At 35.8% G+C, this 15,476-nt stretch overlaps 1 protein-coding gene across 1 annotated transcript in view; it reads right to left on the bottom strand.

The window, feature by feature from the left end:
• The window catches only part of ctsk (cathepsin K), a gene marked incomplete in the record, with an annotated part of 10,990 nt that extends 1,149 nt beyond the window's left edge, over positions 1 to 9,841 (bottom strand). The window contains 6 exon segments of the mRNA XM_024258562.2: positions 374 to 541; positions 1,316 to 1,534; positions 3,167 to 3,319; positions 4,988 to 5,110; positions 8,563 to 8,713; positions 9,685 to 9,841. Of these exon segments, the coding sequence (XP_024114330.1) occupies positions 374 to 541; positions 1,316 to 1,534; positions 3,167 to 3,319; positions 4,988 to 5,110; positions 8,563 to 8,685 (786 nt within the window).
• Between the last annotated feature and the right edge of the window lie 5,635 nt (positions 9,842 to 15,476).

The following is a 15,476-nucleotide window of genomic DNA, read 5'->3' as shown; positions in this document are numbered from 1 at the left end:
TTTTGCATTTTTTACATGTTTCTACTTCTAATTGTGGTTAAAAGTAATCCAGAATATCTCAGATTTGTTGGTTTTTGCAAATTTTTAGTTTTTTTTCTGCAGCAAACTCTTCAGGTCTCTTTTTATAGCTCAATAAATACAATATTTTATATTACTTACTAGTTATAATATGATTTCCCTCATGCCTTTACATCTTTTGTTTGAAATTTCATTTTGTGATTATCTCTAAGATTTATTTTACTAATCCACGATGACGATCCAGATTATTCTCACAATAGAACAAACCCCCATTTAAGAAATGAACATTTTCAACAAATTAATTCAATCTGGACATAAAGAAAATGTAAGTAAATATGTGGATTTCTGCCCACACACCTCTCTGGTAGTACAGGAAGCTGTTCTGCGAGGCGTCGATGCCCACAGACACTGGACCCGCTTTGAAGAGCGCCACAGCCAGCGCGTGCTCGTCTCCCTCCGGAACCTCCTTATAGCCTTTGATCTGGGCTGCCAGGCCGGAAGCGTTGTAGCGGCAGGGCTGGTCCTGCAGGCCAGAGGAAGGACAAGAGTAAACAAACAGGTCTAAAAACACCGTTAATGAGAAGCTGAATGATAAAATAGTTAAAGGGGCGTGAGAAGACAGTAAAAATATGGTCAAATGTAAAGATAAAGTGGAAAACAGCCATCAGACTAGTTCCAACTGCAGGAATGTACTCTTTTCAATCATTACTGAGTGGATGTACTTCCTTAAAATGACAGAAGAAATTGATGTTTGCTTTGTTGGAACTGTAGTTCCTCATTAATTTTTGCTGAATCATGATCGTTAAAACCTGCTTTACAGTCAAAATGAAGTTCAGGAAATCAAAAACTCGTGATGGGTCGGGGTGATGACACTCGGCCAAAGAAAGGAACTCTTCACCACTTTGGTTTCAGTCTGCGTCTGCAACTAACATCTGACTCATGGAAACTTTTACAAAAATACTAAAGTTTCACCAAAAGAATGGTAACATTTAGGATACCTTCATAGGAATGTGGCAATAGTGTGTGTCAAGTAGCCCTCAAACCTAAAATTGCCAATTTGTGGCCCACAGATTCATTTTATGTTTGCAGTTGAAAATGGTTAAAAAATAAGGAAAAAAGAGGTATAAGCCACAAAAACAGGACACTTGATAAGTTACGTGTCTGCAAAAGGAGAAATTACTTTCAAAAATAAAAGCATTTATGGTCAGAACTCATGACACGTTAAAATATGAGTCATCTTTTTCATGTTTTTCACTGAATGAGGCGAGTCTGCCTGACACTGTTGTGGTTTTCTTACCTCTCCCACATAAGGGTAAGCTTCCTCAGAGTCGATGCCTCCGTTTTCCTGCACATACTTGAAAGCGTTGGTCATGTACCCGCCTCCACAGCCGTCGTTCTCGGTGACACAGTCCACCAGGTTCTGGGGACTCAGGTCCACGAGGTTGCCCGTTTTCTTGGCCAGCTGGCCCTCCAGAGCTCCGGCAGAACTGAACGCCCAGCAGGAACCACAGGAACCCTGTCAGGAGAGGCAGTGAGAGGTTCAGTCTATAAAGAACGTTACAAATAACTGTCTATATACTAATTAAGGGGTGAAATGCAACAGATTAACTGTCTACAATCATTTTAAAACTAATTATTTACATTTTACTACTGTCATAAACCGTAGCTTGAATTAAAAGATAATTGATTTAGTAATAAAAATGAAAAACAAACATACTTTAATTATTTAACCAGTATAAAGAATTTTAAAAAGAAGAATCCAATTTTAGATATGCATTCTTCAACATGCCCACTAGATGGCAGACTTGAACCACTTTTGGACAAACTGGTTCATTAAAAAAATGGAATAAGCGTAACATACATTTTTTATGGCATTTTTAAAAATTTTTTAAAATCTCTTATTCGTCAAATGGACTTTTAATTATTGTTTAATTTTTTTGAGTCAACTTTTCAGGATAAATAGTGCTTAGATCAGCATGAAGGCGGGAATGTTTTATGCAAAGGGAAGTAACGTAGATTGGCCACCAGAGGGCGACAGAGGTCAACAATTACTTTCTTTTTTAAAGATTTTTGAGAGTTACTGCTAAAAATTAGTGATTACATTCATAGAGAGGTAGAAGTATAATATCTACTTATTTTGTCGACTTAACTTTAGTGACATTTAACACAATAAAAGATTTTTGTAAGAGTTTGTTCCGATTAAAAGTGAAGACATATCATCAAATAGAAATGTTGTTTAATTTGATAATTCGATGTAATCATTTTTTAATTTAAAATAATTATTTCTTCATTTTTTGTTTTAAAAAGTTCTATTTGTTCTCGTGTTAGCAGAAATTAAATATAACTCATTCTCTTGCATACAAACTGTTCCATTCCAGTTTTGTTTTCAGAATTCATAACCTGTTAATCCACCAATTACATTTAATTCTCATGTCTATAAAGTCCATTTTTCCTACAGATTTAATAGGACTGTCGATACGTTTTGTCTCACTGGCCCTCAAAAGCTCATATTTGATGTTTCTGATGTAAAATAATGACATGTGTTTGCATAGTTATTGAATCAACTTTCATTTGTCTTGATGGAGCAGATTATTCAGAAATCTAAAACAAAAGTTTCCCAAATTTCCCTTTAACCTTCCGTGTGGTTTAAAAATGCTGCATTGTTTTCTACACAACTCTCTGTCATTGATAGACAAATGAAAAGGTCAACATTATTTTACATAAAATTTACAAAAACAGAACAAACTTCTTATCAAATTTCAACTGATGTCCATAATATCCAACTGTTTCTCCTCTTTTGGTCCAGTGCTTCATTTAAAACAGAACTTTCATATTTGGTTTCTGTTTACATTGGGTTTAGACTTTAAAACAAGTAATGAAAGAAATTGTGTCAATTTGCTTTTAAAATCGTGTTTTCTGTTAGAAAATAAAGCAAAAATTGCATTTCTATTAAAGCTTTTGCAGACAGCTTTAACATTATGATTTTCTTTTTTCTTTATCAAATAAAGAAATAAATTATGTGTCTTTTATCCAAGTCTGTTATGATGCTGTTTATTTCCTGGTCTTTTCACAACCAGAATCTGCATCTAAACTCTTTGGAAGCGTTCAAAGAGAGACAGAGGAGAAATTGGGGCGTTTAAGTTCAGACCTGGTTCTTCACAGAAGTCACCATGCCCTTCTTGCGGTAGTCGACAGATTTGGGAAGTCTGATTAGGCTGCCGTCCGTGTCCATGGGAACTCTGGGCGCGGGGTTCAGCGGCATCTGCAGGCCGGTCATGGTCTCCACCACTTCCTCCTGAGTCTGTGGGCGGAGGGGCAGGTTAGACTCCTGACCACGGCGCCGGGGGCTTTCAAGTTTATGAAAAAAGAATCAGTTCTAAAACTAGGTACAAATTTTTTTGCTTTTAAAAAGGTAATATATGCAAAAAAAGTAACTTAAAAACCATTTTTACTTTTTCTCTATTGTTGGATCTAGAATAGAAAAACCAAACAGGGAACAACATTCTATTAACTTCCTTTATTTTTTTTTCTTTAGCTAAATTTACAACCTGTTCCCAGAAACAGGAATCCACCGTTTAACCAGAAAGTGGGCGTGTATTTTCTCTCACGACAAATCTCTGCATGTGTTGACATGCTGATCCTCAGAGCATGTTTGGATCTTCATGCAGCTACGGATGATTTAAACCAGGGGGCCAAAACCCAAAGCATACCTTAGGTCGCGGGACGAACAGGATAAACATTTATTGAACACTCTAAAACTAAGTTTTAAAACCGTAAACTTTTTAACATAATTATGAACTAGATATAAATCATTAGCTGGGATAATGCTAGTGTGAATGCTGTAAGCTGATTTTGGCCGCGGAGGATGCTAATGCTGATAGCTGAAGATACTGAAATTGATAGCTAAAAATGTTGAAGCTGATAGCTGAAATCACTGAAGTTTGAAGCTAGCTAAAATATTAGCTAAATGCCAAATTAGGTCAGCCAAAACAGTAAGCATGTGGCTGAAAAAAAATAGCTAAACTTCAAAATAGCCACAAAAAATAAAAATAAAAAAAGACTAGATTAGCTAAAACGGCTAGCACTTAGCAGAAATATTAGCTAAACTTCAAAATAGCCCAAAATGCTAGCAGAATGCCAGTTCTTAAACAGTAACTTTTTAACACAACTATGAGCTAGATATATAGCATTACCTGTGATAACGCTAGTGTGAATGCTGTAAGCTAAATTTGGCTGCGGAAAATGCTATTGCTTATAGCTGAAGATGCTGAAATGGATAGCTAAAAACGCTAAAGCTGATAGCTGAAATCACTGAAGCTTATAGCTAGCTAAAAGGTAAATTAGGCTAAAAAAAAAGTACAGGTTAGTCAAAACAGCTAGCATGTTGCACAAAAGAAAAATAGCTAAACTTCAAAATAGCCACAAAAAAAGGCCTAAACTAGCCAAAACAGCTAGCACATAACAGAAATATTAGCTAAACTTCAAAATAGCCTAAAAATACTAGTAAATGTCAAAATGGCCCAAAATACTTGAAGATTTTTAAATCTTTAAAACTGTAACTTTTTAGCATAATTATGAATAATAAAAAGGCAGGAATGTTATTCCAGAATAAATCAACGTAAAACCTTGAAATTACTTAATATTTTACTCTTCATAAAAATATATTTTGTCAATATTAAACAAGTTAAAAATAAGTGCAAGACAACAATAAAATAAAATGATCTGGAGGGCCGGATAGAATTATCTGGAGGGCCGGATCCGGCCCCCGGGCCTTGACTTTGACATGTGATCTAAACGATCATTTTCAAAATGATGTAACTCACTGCACTTAAGCAGGAGCTGCTTTTCGAAACCAAAAACAAACTTTTATAACATTCTTCTGGAGAGTAACCAGCCAGACATGATTCCATTTGACATTTAAACCGTCGCTCAGACACTTTATCTAGAATGAGGGGATGAATGGAGTCACCATGTCTCCGAACTGGTTCATCCCCAGCGTGTAGCTGTGCATGCCCAGAGCCGCCTCCTGGTTGTGAGCTTCAATCATGCGCAGGTTCTTCTCCCAGATGGCCCTGCGGATCCCCTCTTCCTCCTGAGGCACACACACAAAAAAAAAGATGTCAAATCATCACCTCTGCAACAAAAGCCTTCACTCTTTAAAAGAGAATCCTACATTTAATTATTGATTTTTTTGTAATAGCTTGATAATTTATGTCTGGCTGATTAATAATGCAACCTTTTTTTCCTGTAAACTGAAAACTCTCATTGCATATTTATGGCTGTTTAACTGGATTTTGACAGATGTTGCCTACAGTTTTTATGCTAATTTACATTTTCCTGAATGGAATAGTCTCTTATTTGACATAAAAAGCGTACAGCTGCTGCAGGCGGGGAGGCGTTTTTATACTGCGGCATGCTACATTATTGTAGTTGGGACAAAGTTACAGTACTTCTAGTACTGACCCACATATAGTGCTCCCTTTTTTAGGATTTGTGACCCAAATAAACTTTTTTTAGATGAAAAAAGTATACATTTTTCCCATTTTATCAGTTCAATTTAGTTTTTTTAAAGAGATTTCTAGCATTTTAGCCATCATTTGACAGGAATCATCATATATTATAATAAGCATTGAGTATTAGCCTCATTTGATTAATTAGGCCAATTTAAGGGGAGCACAGCAATGTTTTTTAAACAGTCTCACAATGAAATAAAAGTTTAATTTCTCCTGCATTCAGCAGACTCCTCCATTGATGTCTCACTCTCATATTTAGATTCAAGTCTTGCTTGAGAACAGGATGCACCCGAAGGACTCGGTTGCTAACTCGGGGAAACTCAGGGCTCTGATTAGGGGTCTTTTAACTATGAGTACAACTCTAATTTCACTCATTATATTCCCAGCAATGGAAAATGCAAATGATGCAGGAGCATTTTGATTCCATTACAGTCATGAATCATTGAGAGGAGGAATCTGAGGAGAGGTTGGAGGAATTAAAACCTGAATGAAAAGAAGAAAAAACAGTGCAGGAATAGAAACGAAGATGCAAATGAAGCTTAAAAAAAAGAGAGCAAACGTGCATCTGTACGCGTCTGACACACAAAAACAGCTGCGGAGCGCTGACCTCTAGCTGGAGGTTAGAGGCGGAACGATACGACAGATGCTTCAGCGAGCATTCCTGAGGTCAATATGAACCAAACTCCCGTCTATTTGCTCCAAACTTAAAGAGAAGCTTTTTTTTCCCACAGCCGACAGAACACTTTCAGATCAGAAAACGAGGATGTTTAAGGTCAGTCGGCGGCGTTTGATGGAAATTTCTGACACCTGCTTCATTAAACATCATCAAAACGAGTTAGCATTCAAATCAGAGAAATAGGGCAGGAGCAGATTTCCCTCGGGGCTTCACACCATGAAACTATGATTACAAAGAATTTTTAAGCAGCGCTTGAATGGAAATTGCCTCCTCTGTTTCTGGTAAACAATGAGGGTTGTTTCTTCTGTTTGTTCTGCTTTATTTTGGCCCTTGGAGGGAATTGAACAGATGGAAGAAAAGATAAAGAAAGATCGCTTCTGAACTTGAATTTTTGGGGGTTTTTCAGTTACTATAATTTACTGTGTGCCTCTTTTATCCTACCGTCATTATACGAAAAAGAAAAGAAAAAGGCAGTGAGCTTTTGTTTTATAGCATTTAGTTCACCTCCGATTGATTTACTGAGAATATGAAATGATCAAGAAGACAGAAGTAATTCCACAAACTCTTTTAAGGGAAGTTGGATCTTAATCTGCTACAATTTTCTCTTTTTTTTTCTTAACTCCAGAAACACAAAGTCAAATCTGAACATGATTCCCTGGGCGATCAGATTTTTTTCCTGTCAAAGAATTTGTTTTCCTCAAGTTCTTTCAGTTTCAAATAAATAAATAAAAATCCACATGTATCACTGAAAGCACAGGCTTTTAGAGATGACCCAGATCCTCAAATGCTAAAAGCATCGCCATAGCAACCAACTCCCAGACTACAACTCGAATGGAAATGTTTTATTTTGTTTATTTTTGCAAACATTTAATGCTTCTTTTTTGCTTTTTTATCTGTAATTTATCTTTAAAACAATTAATTTTGGTAGCTACCCAACATAAAAAAATCTGGTTTTTAACACCATTTAAGATATGTTTTAATTTATGCATTGAATCGACAAAGAAATAATTTGAAACCATCATTAGTAGAAGGAATTTGAGAACCATTTTCATTCTAAAAAACACCTTTTTTCCCCCCTAAATCAATTATCACAATCATTCAGTTACATTTTATTGATTCAAACTACTTTTGCAAGTCTCTTATCTGATGTGAATAAAATCCATTTAAGGATTTTTCTTTTTAACCTCAAGATCTCCACGTTTGATGAGGAGGTCTGGATGAAGCAGCAGAAACAGGTCTGCTGTCAACAGATAAAACATCTGCTGCAAGTCAAACTGGGAAAGAGAGCAAGTCGGCATCAACGTCGACCAAATGTTCAGGAACATGCGAAGCTCTTTATAGATTTAGGTAAAATAAAATACCTGTTTTTGTGAGAGTTGGTTTTTAGTTGAGTGATTTAATCAAACAAAGACATTAAAAATAGTCATTTTAGAAATAGAATAAGAGTTAGTCACATTTAAAAAATGTTTTAAGATCAAAAAGTTATTTTTTTTATTAAAAAAAAGTTTTTTTGTACAGATAAAACTTCAATTTGATGGGATGAGAACTGAACGTGTTCATGAAACAAAGTTTCTTTGAGTCAGTTTAGACCAAAAATCCAAAATGTGTGGATATTATGCATGTAAGAATGTTAGATTTTTTAAAGAATTTTTGTGTCTTTTAAAGTAGCTTGTCGTTATAAGAGCAGTAATTTGTGAAAAAGAGAACTTTAAGAGCAGCTCAGTTAGAGATGCTTTTTCATGCTTGAATCGTGCAGAGTAAGAACTGATGTGCATGCATGTAATGTCTATTTCGATTGTATCTTTGTGGCATTTGTCACTGTTTGAATCGTTTTTTTCTTTGGATGGGTTTCGATGATCTCCAGCTTAGTCCTTCATGGAGAATTAAAAGTTGTAAAAATGTGATGTTTAAAGACTCAAATAAATGTCTAACTTCAATTAATACAGTCATTTCACAAAAATGAAGTGTCATTTCATAAAACAATAAATCTTGGTTTAGATTTTAAACTAAATCCTCAACCACAACATTCCTTGACCAGCTTGGTGGCCTTATGGTGGAGTGTTCGCCCTGAGACTGAGCGGTCGTGAGTTTGAATCCCAGCAGAGTCTCAGAGTCTCCCTGCTTGACACTCAGCATTAAGGGTTTGATTTGGGGGTTAAACTCCCAAATGGTTCCTGAGCTCCACTGTGTCTGCAGCTCACCCCTCCCCCAAATGTGAAGAACAAATTTCACACACTTTTGTGTGTGACAACTGATGGGATTTAACACTAAGATTTTGGTTTAAATGTAAAAATGGAGCAGAGTGTTCCAGAAGAACATGTGATTGTGTCGGGGTCCTCTCAGATAAACACTCACCACGGTCTGGTAGTCTCTTTTGTGTGTCATCCTCCACTCTTCCCAGTGGGCATCCATGGTGGTTTCATCCATCTGACTCCTGACGGAGGCCGACAGCAGCAGCAGCACCACGCACGACCACATGGCTGGAAAAGATTTTGGTGGGATTTTCCTGCACAGAAGTTGAATCAGTTGTTTGGTAAAACTTGGTTTGAGCATCAGTTCATGTGAGTTGTTAAAACATCCAGGAAGACAACTAGAAAACAGTTGTCAGGTTTAACTCGTTCATCTTTAAAAACTTTTACTACACATAGGTCTGGATTCTACGTGATATTTTCTCATTTTTTTATTTCCTGGTCATGAAGAGTTCTGTATTCTGTTAGATGGAAATCAAACCAGTTTTTCTGGATTTTTTGCAGATTTCCAAGAACAGAAACTATGAATGTTTTCATGCGAAACCTAACAGTAAAACCCTGGATTTTCTTTTTAGTTTAACCCAAAGAAAACAGTGTCACTTAACATGAATGTTTTAGTTTCACTATAGTTAAAATTTCCTCTTTGCACATGTTTCAGTAAAAGCTACAGATTGTTCACTAAAACTAAAATCAATAGATTTGAATAGAACTGCACAAAAACCTTTTCTAATGAGCATTTATTTCATCCGATTTAACTTTAACTGAATGTTTCTGCTTTGAACATCAACGTGTCGTATGTTAATAATTATCAGAGTCTGGCTCTGCTTTACTGTATGAGTCAGTGTTTTCTTTGTTTAGCTTCTTCCTGATTTAGTTTTCCTGTAACTAGTTTGTTATTTTGAGTGTATGTGTGAAAGGATAACAATAAAAACAAACGTATCTCTAAATGTTTTTTAGTTCTGCTTTTTTCAATACTTCACTAGATTTTCTAAACAGTCAAAATTACTTTTAAAGTGTTATTAAAGTCAATTTTTGGATTTTTGTTGACTTCTCAGAGCTTAATTCTGCATGAATAAAACTATAAAGTCATTTTAAACTACAACATTTAGAAGTTTAGTTTTACTGTCGGTTTAGCTATAAACGTTTGCCAACCTTTAACACAAAACCAAAGATTGGCTCAAGTGAAAGTAAAACTCCACACTAGACCCAACGAAGTAAACAAACTTACCTCAGTTCGTGAAGTACAAACGTGTCTGAAGTCGGAGTCTGATGCTGGTTTTTCTGCTTCTGCTGCTGAAGTAGGTCAAGTCTGGGTTTTTATTGTTGAATTTTAGGGAAGTATGAGGAAAACTCAGGGAGGAGTTTTTTTTCCATGCAGAAAAGGAAATGACATGTGGTTTTGCTCATCCAGCCCAGATCCAGGGAACGTCAGGCATCAGGTTACAAAAGAAAGAAGTCTGAAAACTTCAGAGGAGCAAATACCTCAGCTGCACAACAGTTTGCTGAATGGAAATTCAGAGATTATCTAAACATTTAATTTATAAAACTTGTTTCAATGTAGCTTGTATTTAAAAAAATCCACATGGAAAGCCAAATATACTTTATTCACAAACAAATACAAGACTAAATCGTTCATTGCAGAGAAACAGACAGTAACTAAAGTGCTGCTGAGTAAAAATCAAAGTTTTTCAAAACAGAATGGAAGCTTTTTTATGTATATTGGTGGTGGTTGTTTATATTTGGGTCAAATAAAACTAAAAAAAAGAAAAAAAAGATAAATTAATATGGTTTTCCGACTTCCAAAGATTTTCAAAGGGAAAGTTGCAACCCTTGAAATAAATACAACTGTGCATTTTCTCAGTTTGGACGATGCATTTGTGTGTTAATATTGTTGCAAAGGAATGAAGTTTCAAGAGAAGCTGCTGTGATTTGGTATCTATGAATAAAAGGTTAAATACAGTTTAGAAATACATGTCTGTGAAAACTAATTCATCCCAGATGGTCCCATGCAGAAAAAACGTTTTTGAAAGGGTCTTCTGGACTCCGAAATAAAGGTCTGGATGAACTTTTTAAAACTTTTTCTGCGTAAAAGAAGAAAAGTTTATTTTTCCTAGAAAGGGGATATAAGCTTTTAAAAAGTCGTAAACCTCAAACTGTTTCTACCTCAGAGAAAGATTCTTTTCGGGATTTGACAGAAAAAACTTTTTTTTTGCAAAATGAAAAAGTGTAATGAAGGTTTTCAAAAACAGGAAGAAAAAAAAGGTGTAGCATTCTTCCAAAAAATGTGCTAAAAATGCAAGTCTCAATGACATGAACCAAAACATTAAATAAAACATATTTCTAAAGACAAAATAAATATTTGATCATGAAATCTCTGCAACAAATTCAGTGAAATACAAAGTATTTATCAGAGTCCATGGAGTGTTCCTTGCACGCCATAAAAACTGGACTGTAATAAAGTAAGAAGACCTTTGATTCAAGAAAAAAAAAACAAACAGTTTTTTTTTTCAATCTTACAGGAAAAATAATCTTACAATAAAGTTGTTCAATAGCAAAATAATCTCAGTTTAAGAAAATTTTGCTTAAAATAAGAATAACCATTTTTCTTTCCCCAATTGCAGATACTTTTGCTTATTTATTATTATTATTATTATTATTTAGTTTGCTTGAGTCGCCTCTAGTTTTCAAATGTGTGGAAGCCAGTAAAAAACTGACCTGATGATTTAAGAACATGAGAAAGTTTGTGGGATTCTATAAGCTCAGAGAAATGAGGAGTTTGACTTTCTGGGGCTCTAAAGGACTAAAAGAGAATTTCTATAAAGGAAAAAACTGCATCTGGAGAAAAAACGGTTAGGCTTTTGGAAAATCAGAAATCTTTAGGAATAAAGTGAAAGCTGAACAGAACAGGATGTACTTTTTTAATCCTGTAAGAGAAATTATCTTGTAAAAGCAGTCAAGACGTACAAATTAGTAAAGAAAATAACATAAAAAAAAAACGTTAAAGCATCAAATAGCCCAAAATTGTTGTGCCAAGAATTTCCTGTAGGGGTGTTTAATCGGTGGGATTACTTCATACTCCTCACTGTGTCTCTTTTTGTGCATGTGTGAGAAATGAACTTTTTTCAATAAGTTGGTAAATGAACAAATGTCAAGAAAATCTGAGTAACATATGTATTAAACTTAATATTTTTTGTATTTCTGTGACTTTTCATTCTTTTTTCTTCTTCAAAACTGTTTATTTTAGATTTTTTCTTCAATATAGTAAGTAAAATAAAGTTATTTTATGAATATTAGTGTGTGAGAACGAGGCCACCACAGACGAGGAAGTCTCCTGCGACTGCAGCATCAATGACAGAAGAGTTTGACTCAGCAGACTCCATCCCAGTTCCCACCTTGGAACCAAAACGGGTCACATCCCAGGGAGGCAGCTTTTGGCCGTGAGGTTAGACACTTCCACCTCGTGCCGGTCATGTGTGTGTGCATAAACATGTTGCGTGACTTCTTTGGACAGTCTAGAACATGGAGTCACTCATCTAAATATAACAGCTTCCTGTGTGCCTCACATGTCTGGTGATGCACGGCGGTATGGAAGTATGTAGGTGTGACGGGACGGGAGAACAGTGGATGCAGTTTTACGAAATAGATTTTTATGATTACACCTTTATCGTTTCATTTCCATATAAGGTACACAACTCTAATGAATGTGAAGATGACTTTATTTCAGTTTCTCAAGACTCACCTGTAAAGTCAGTGTAAATTAGTTACTCAGCACAGTTTAGTCGATGCAAACAATGACTATCTCTTTGTTATGCAGGCTGTTGCAAAGACAAAAAACAGAAAAGCAAAAGAAAATTGAGTGTATAAAAAAAAAAAGAAAAACTCATTTGAAAAATCAGATAGCTAATCAATAAGATTAGAGATGTACTTTATCCATTGGCTGCATACAAACGAAATACCAGCTCATTCGTTACAGTGAAACAGACAGTCACCAAAATGCTGCACTGACTAAAATCAAAGTTTCACAGCAGAAAAAGTTTTTTTTTTTAATGCATGTTAGTGCAAAAGAATTCATAAAGTGCCCAAATCAATGAGCAACCTGGTTGTTTATATGGGATAAATAAAGGTTAAAATAAAACATAACACATAAAATGTGGTTTTCTCAACTTCTAAAGATTTTCAAAGGAACCCTGTAAATATGACATCACAAAACACAGAAAAAAGAAAAAGAAAAATCAAGTGCATGCAGAAAAAAATCTCAGACAGCTAATAATAGGATCAGAGATGTACTTTATCCATTGACTGCATATGAGAACTGGACTGAGTGAGTGTGACATCACACAAAGAAAATGACACTTTCAATTCCCACCAAATGAAGGCAATTCAGTCACTTTTTTTTTCTCTTCTTTTTGCAATACGGCCACCACCACATGTGAGCTAGACGGGAATGAGGAGTGATTAACAAATTCTGGACCAAATATTTGACACAAGACCACATACTTTGACACATCAGGATTCATCAGTTCAAAACTTTATTAACTTACAGTACAAAAAAATAAAAAATAAAAAAGGGAGTAGCAAGAATGCTAATTTTGACTGGATTCATGACAAAATAATAGTGATTTAAATCAAAGTCAATGATTTTATATGAGAAAAAAATTATGCAAATACATTTAAACCTGCAATAAACTTATTTTTTTTCAATATATTTTTTATTTTTTTACATCTATTTTTTTTTAAGTCATTTGATTTTTTATTTTTTTATTTTACTTGTGTTGAAATGTGTTTCAGATCTGAAAACTGACCTGCACTCTGATTGGCTGATTAACCTGGAGCATTCACTCGTAAATGAAAAAAAAAAAAAATGAAAACACAAACAAAAATTAACACCACAGCTGCTTACAGTTTATTACGTTGCTACTCACCACAAAAATGGAAACCCGTCACCTCCCAGAATGCACTGCTCCCACAGTATGATCAAACAGCAGACTCAGCATCATGGGGCATCGAGCTTCCTGCTATTGCAAATTCTGATCATTTATTGTTCTATATTGATAGAATTCTCTGTGGTTTCTGTGTTTCTGCTGTTTTTAGCCATATATATATATATATATATGGCTGTTTCTGCAGTAGTTTATTAGAAATTGCCCTCCGAGTTGTGGATATTCATTGCTCTCCTGTTCATCTCCAATAACAGAGCTCTCTGACTTTCTCCACAAACTCAGCCTTTCACACTCACAAGATAACATTAGCACTGCAACAAAATGATGAGCAATATTGGAACTCTCCAGCTGTAGAGTTCTGAGCCAGATGCCAGCTCTGATGAGGAAGATACAAGGATCTATGCGTCTGCTAGTAGACGGATCAGTATCTAGCAGGGAGCTGGTGGGTCAAGCAGCACCTTTTCAAAGAAGCAAATACAATCTTTATACAACAATATTTAATCTGCTCCTAATTCACAACAATTTGAATAAAGAAATGCAATTGAAGTTTAATTTCTTTATACATGTCCTCCATTGTGAAAATAAAATACTAATGAGATGCAATAAGTGATGATGAATATTAATAGTTTTCTGGCCTGTTTGGCATCACTGAGTTAAAGACAGCTCATCGTTTCATTTGGGGGTTTATTTTTCCAGTGGACACTTAATTTGACAGATTATTTTCAACAGTTTGAATTTTGTATAAATTTGTTTTCTGGTGAGATTTGGCTGATTTTTTTTAGCGTTTGTGCAACAGAGATCTTGTGCTGGGAGGCAGGCGCTTGGCTGCTATTTGAAAGTCCAAGTTCTGACATGAAGTCCCTGCAGAGAAAGGAGGCATCACAAATGCAGAGCCGAAGCAAAACGGGGAGAGAAAAAAAAAGATGCTGAAATTATGTATTTTCTTGGAGCATCATGGAAAAGGTGAGATTTTGGGGAAAAAAAAGTCAGTCGAACTTTAAACTCTAATAATGATACTGCATTATTCTAAAGAATGCAGCATGTCGATTCAAATCGATTAATCAAATTTATTTACCCAGCCCGACATTGAAATATGTATCTAAGAGACTAAAGACTCCAAAATTAAGGAGCTCTAATTTAATTATCGTTGATTCTAAGTTAAATGACTTCAATAGCTGTTCTCTTTTTGGGATTCTCTGAGTTGCACACTTTGAGGAGAGGAATTTAGGACACCAAATATGGGAACTGAAATACAAAAGGGAACTTGCTGCATCCCATCTGATTCAGCCGTCATCCATTCTTCCTCAAATGTAGGTCTAACGATGCTGCTCGGCTTTTCTGCCGGGGAAATGCATTCATCGCTCCCAACAGCCAGATTAAATGAAAACATTATTCGGACGCATCTTCCATTTATTTCCCGTTTGCTTGTCCTCAAGGTCAACAGTCCGGGGTGGCGTGCAGAGAGCTCTCTGGTGTGTTAAGTGCAGCTCCGGCGAGCGGCTTCAGGCATCGGCTTTCAGTGCTGACAGCTCTCCATCCATCTGAGCATCTTTTTTATTTTTTTTTATCGGAAACACAAATGTTTGAGCGCTTGCTTTTAACAATGCAGCCTGCAGAGTGCTCCACCAATGTATTCCTCCCCCAGGTTCTTCCTGGACCACTTTCGATAATGAGACTCAAGGAAGGTAGGGTCTCAACGGATCCATCATGCGGCGCAAACCCCCCACCACTTGAACAGACGGTCATGAACTTTGCATCAACAAATTCATTCATTCTCCAACAAAAACGAGGCACCATTTTACTGTAAAGTCTTTTATTTCCTTCGACTTCCTCTTTCTAATAGGCCCCATCTGTTTCCTATGTATCACCGTTGCAACTCACCACAAAAGTGGAAACAGCTTGGCTCCCAGAATGCACTGCTCCCACTGTATGATCAGACAGCAGACTCAGCATCACGGGGCATCGAGCTTCCCGCTATTGCAAAACCCATTCGGCCCTGCAGAATAATCTTATATCACAGCAGTGCAGCAGTATAGAGCAAATCGAACAACATCTCACTTTCTGTGGGCATCAATACGGC

The sequence above is a fragment of the Oryzias melastigma genome, linkage group LG16 (genome assembly GCF_002922805.2).
Source record: "Oryzias melastigma strain HK-1 linkage group LG16, ASM292280v2, whole genome shotgun sequence".
Classification (NCBI taxonomy): domain Eukaryota; kingdom Metazoa; phylum Chordata; class Actinopteri; order Beloniformes; family Adrianichthyidae; genus Oryzias; species Oryzias melastigma.
This window is presented reverse-complemented; position numbering and strand designations above follow the sequence as displayed.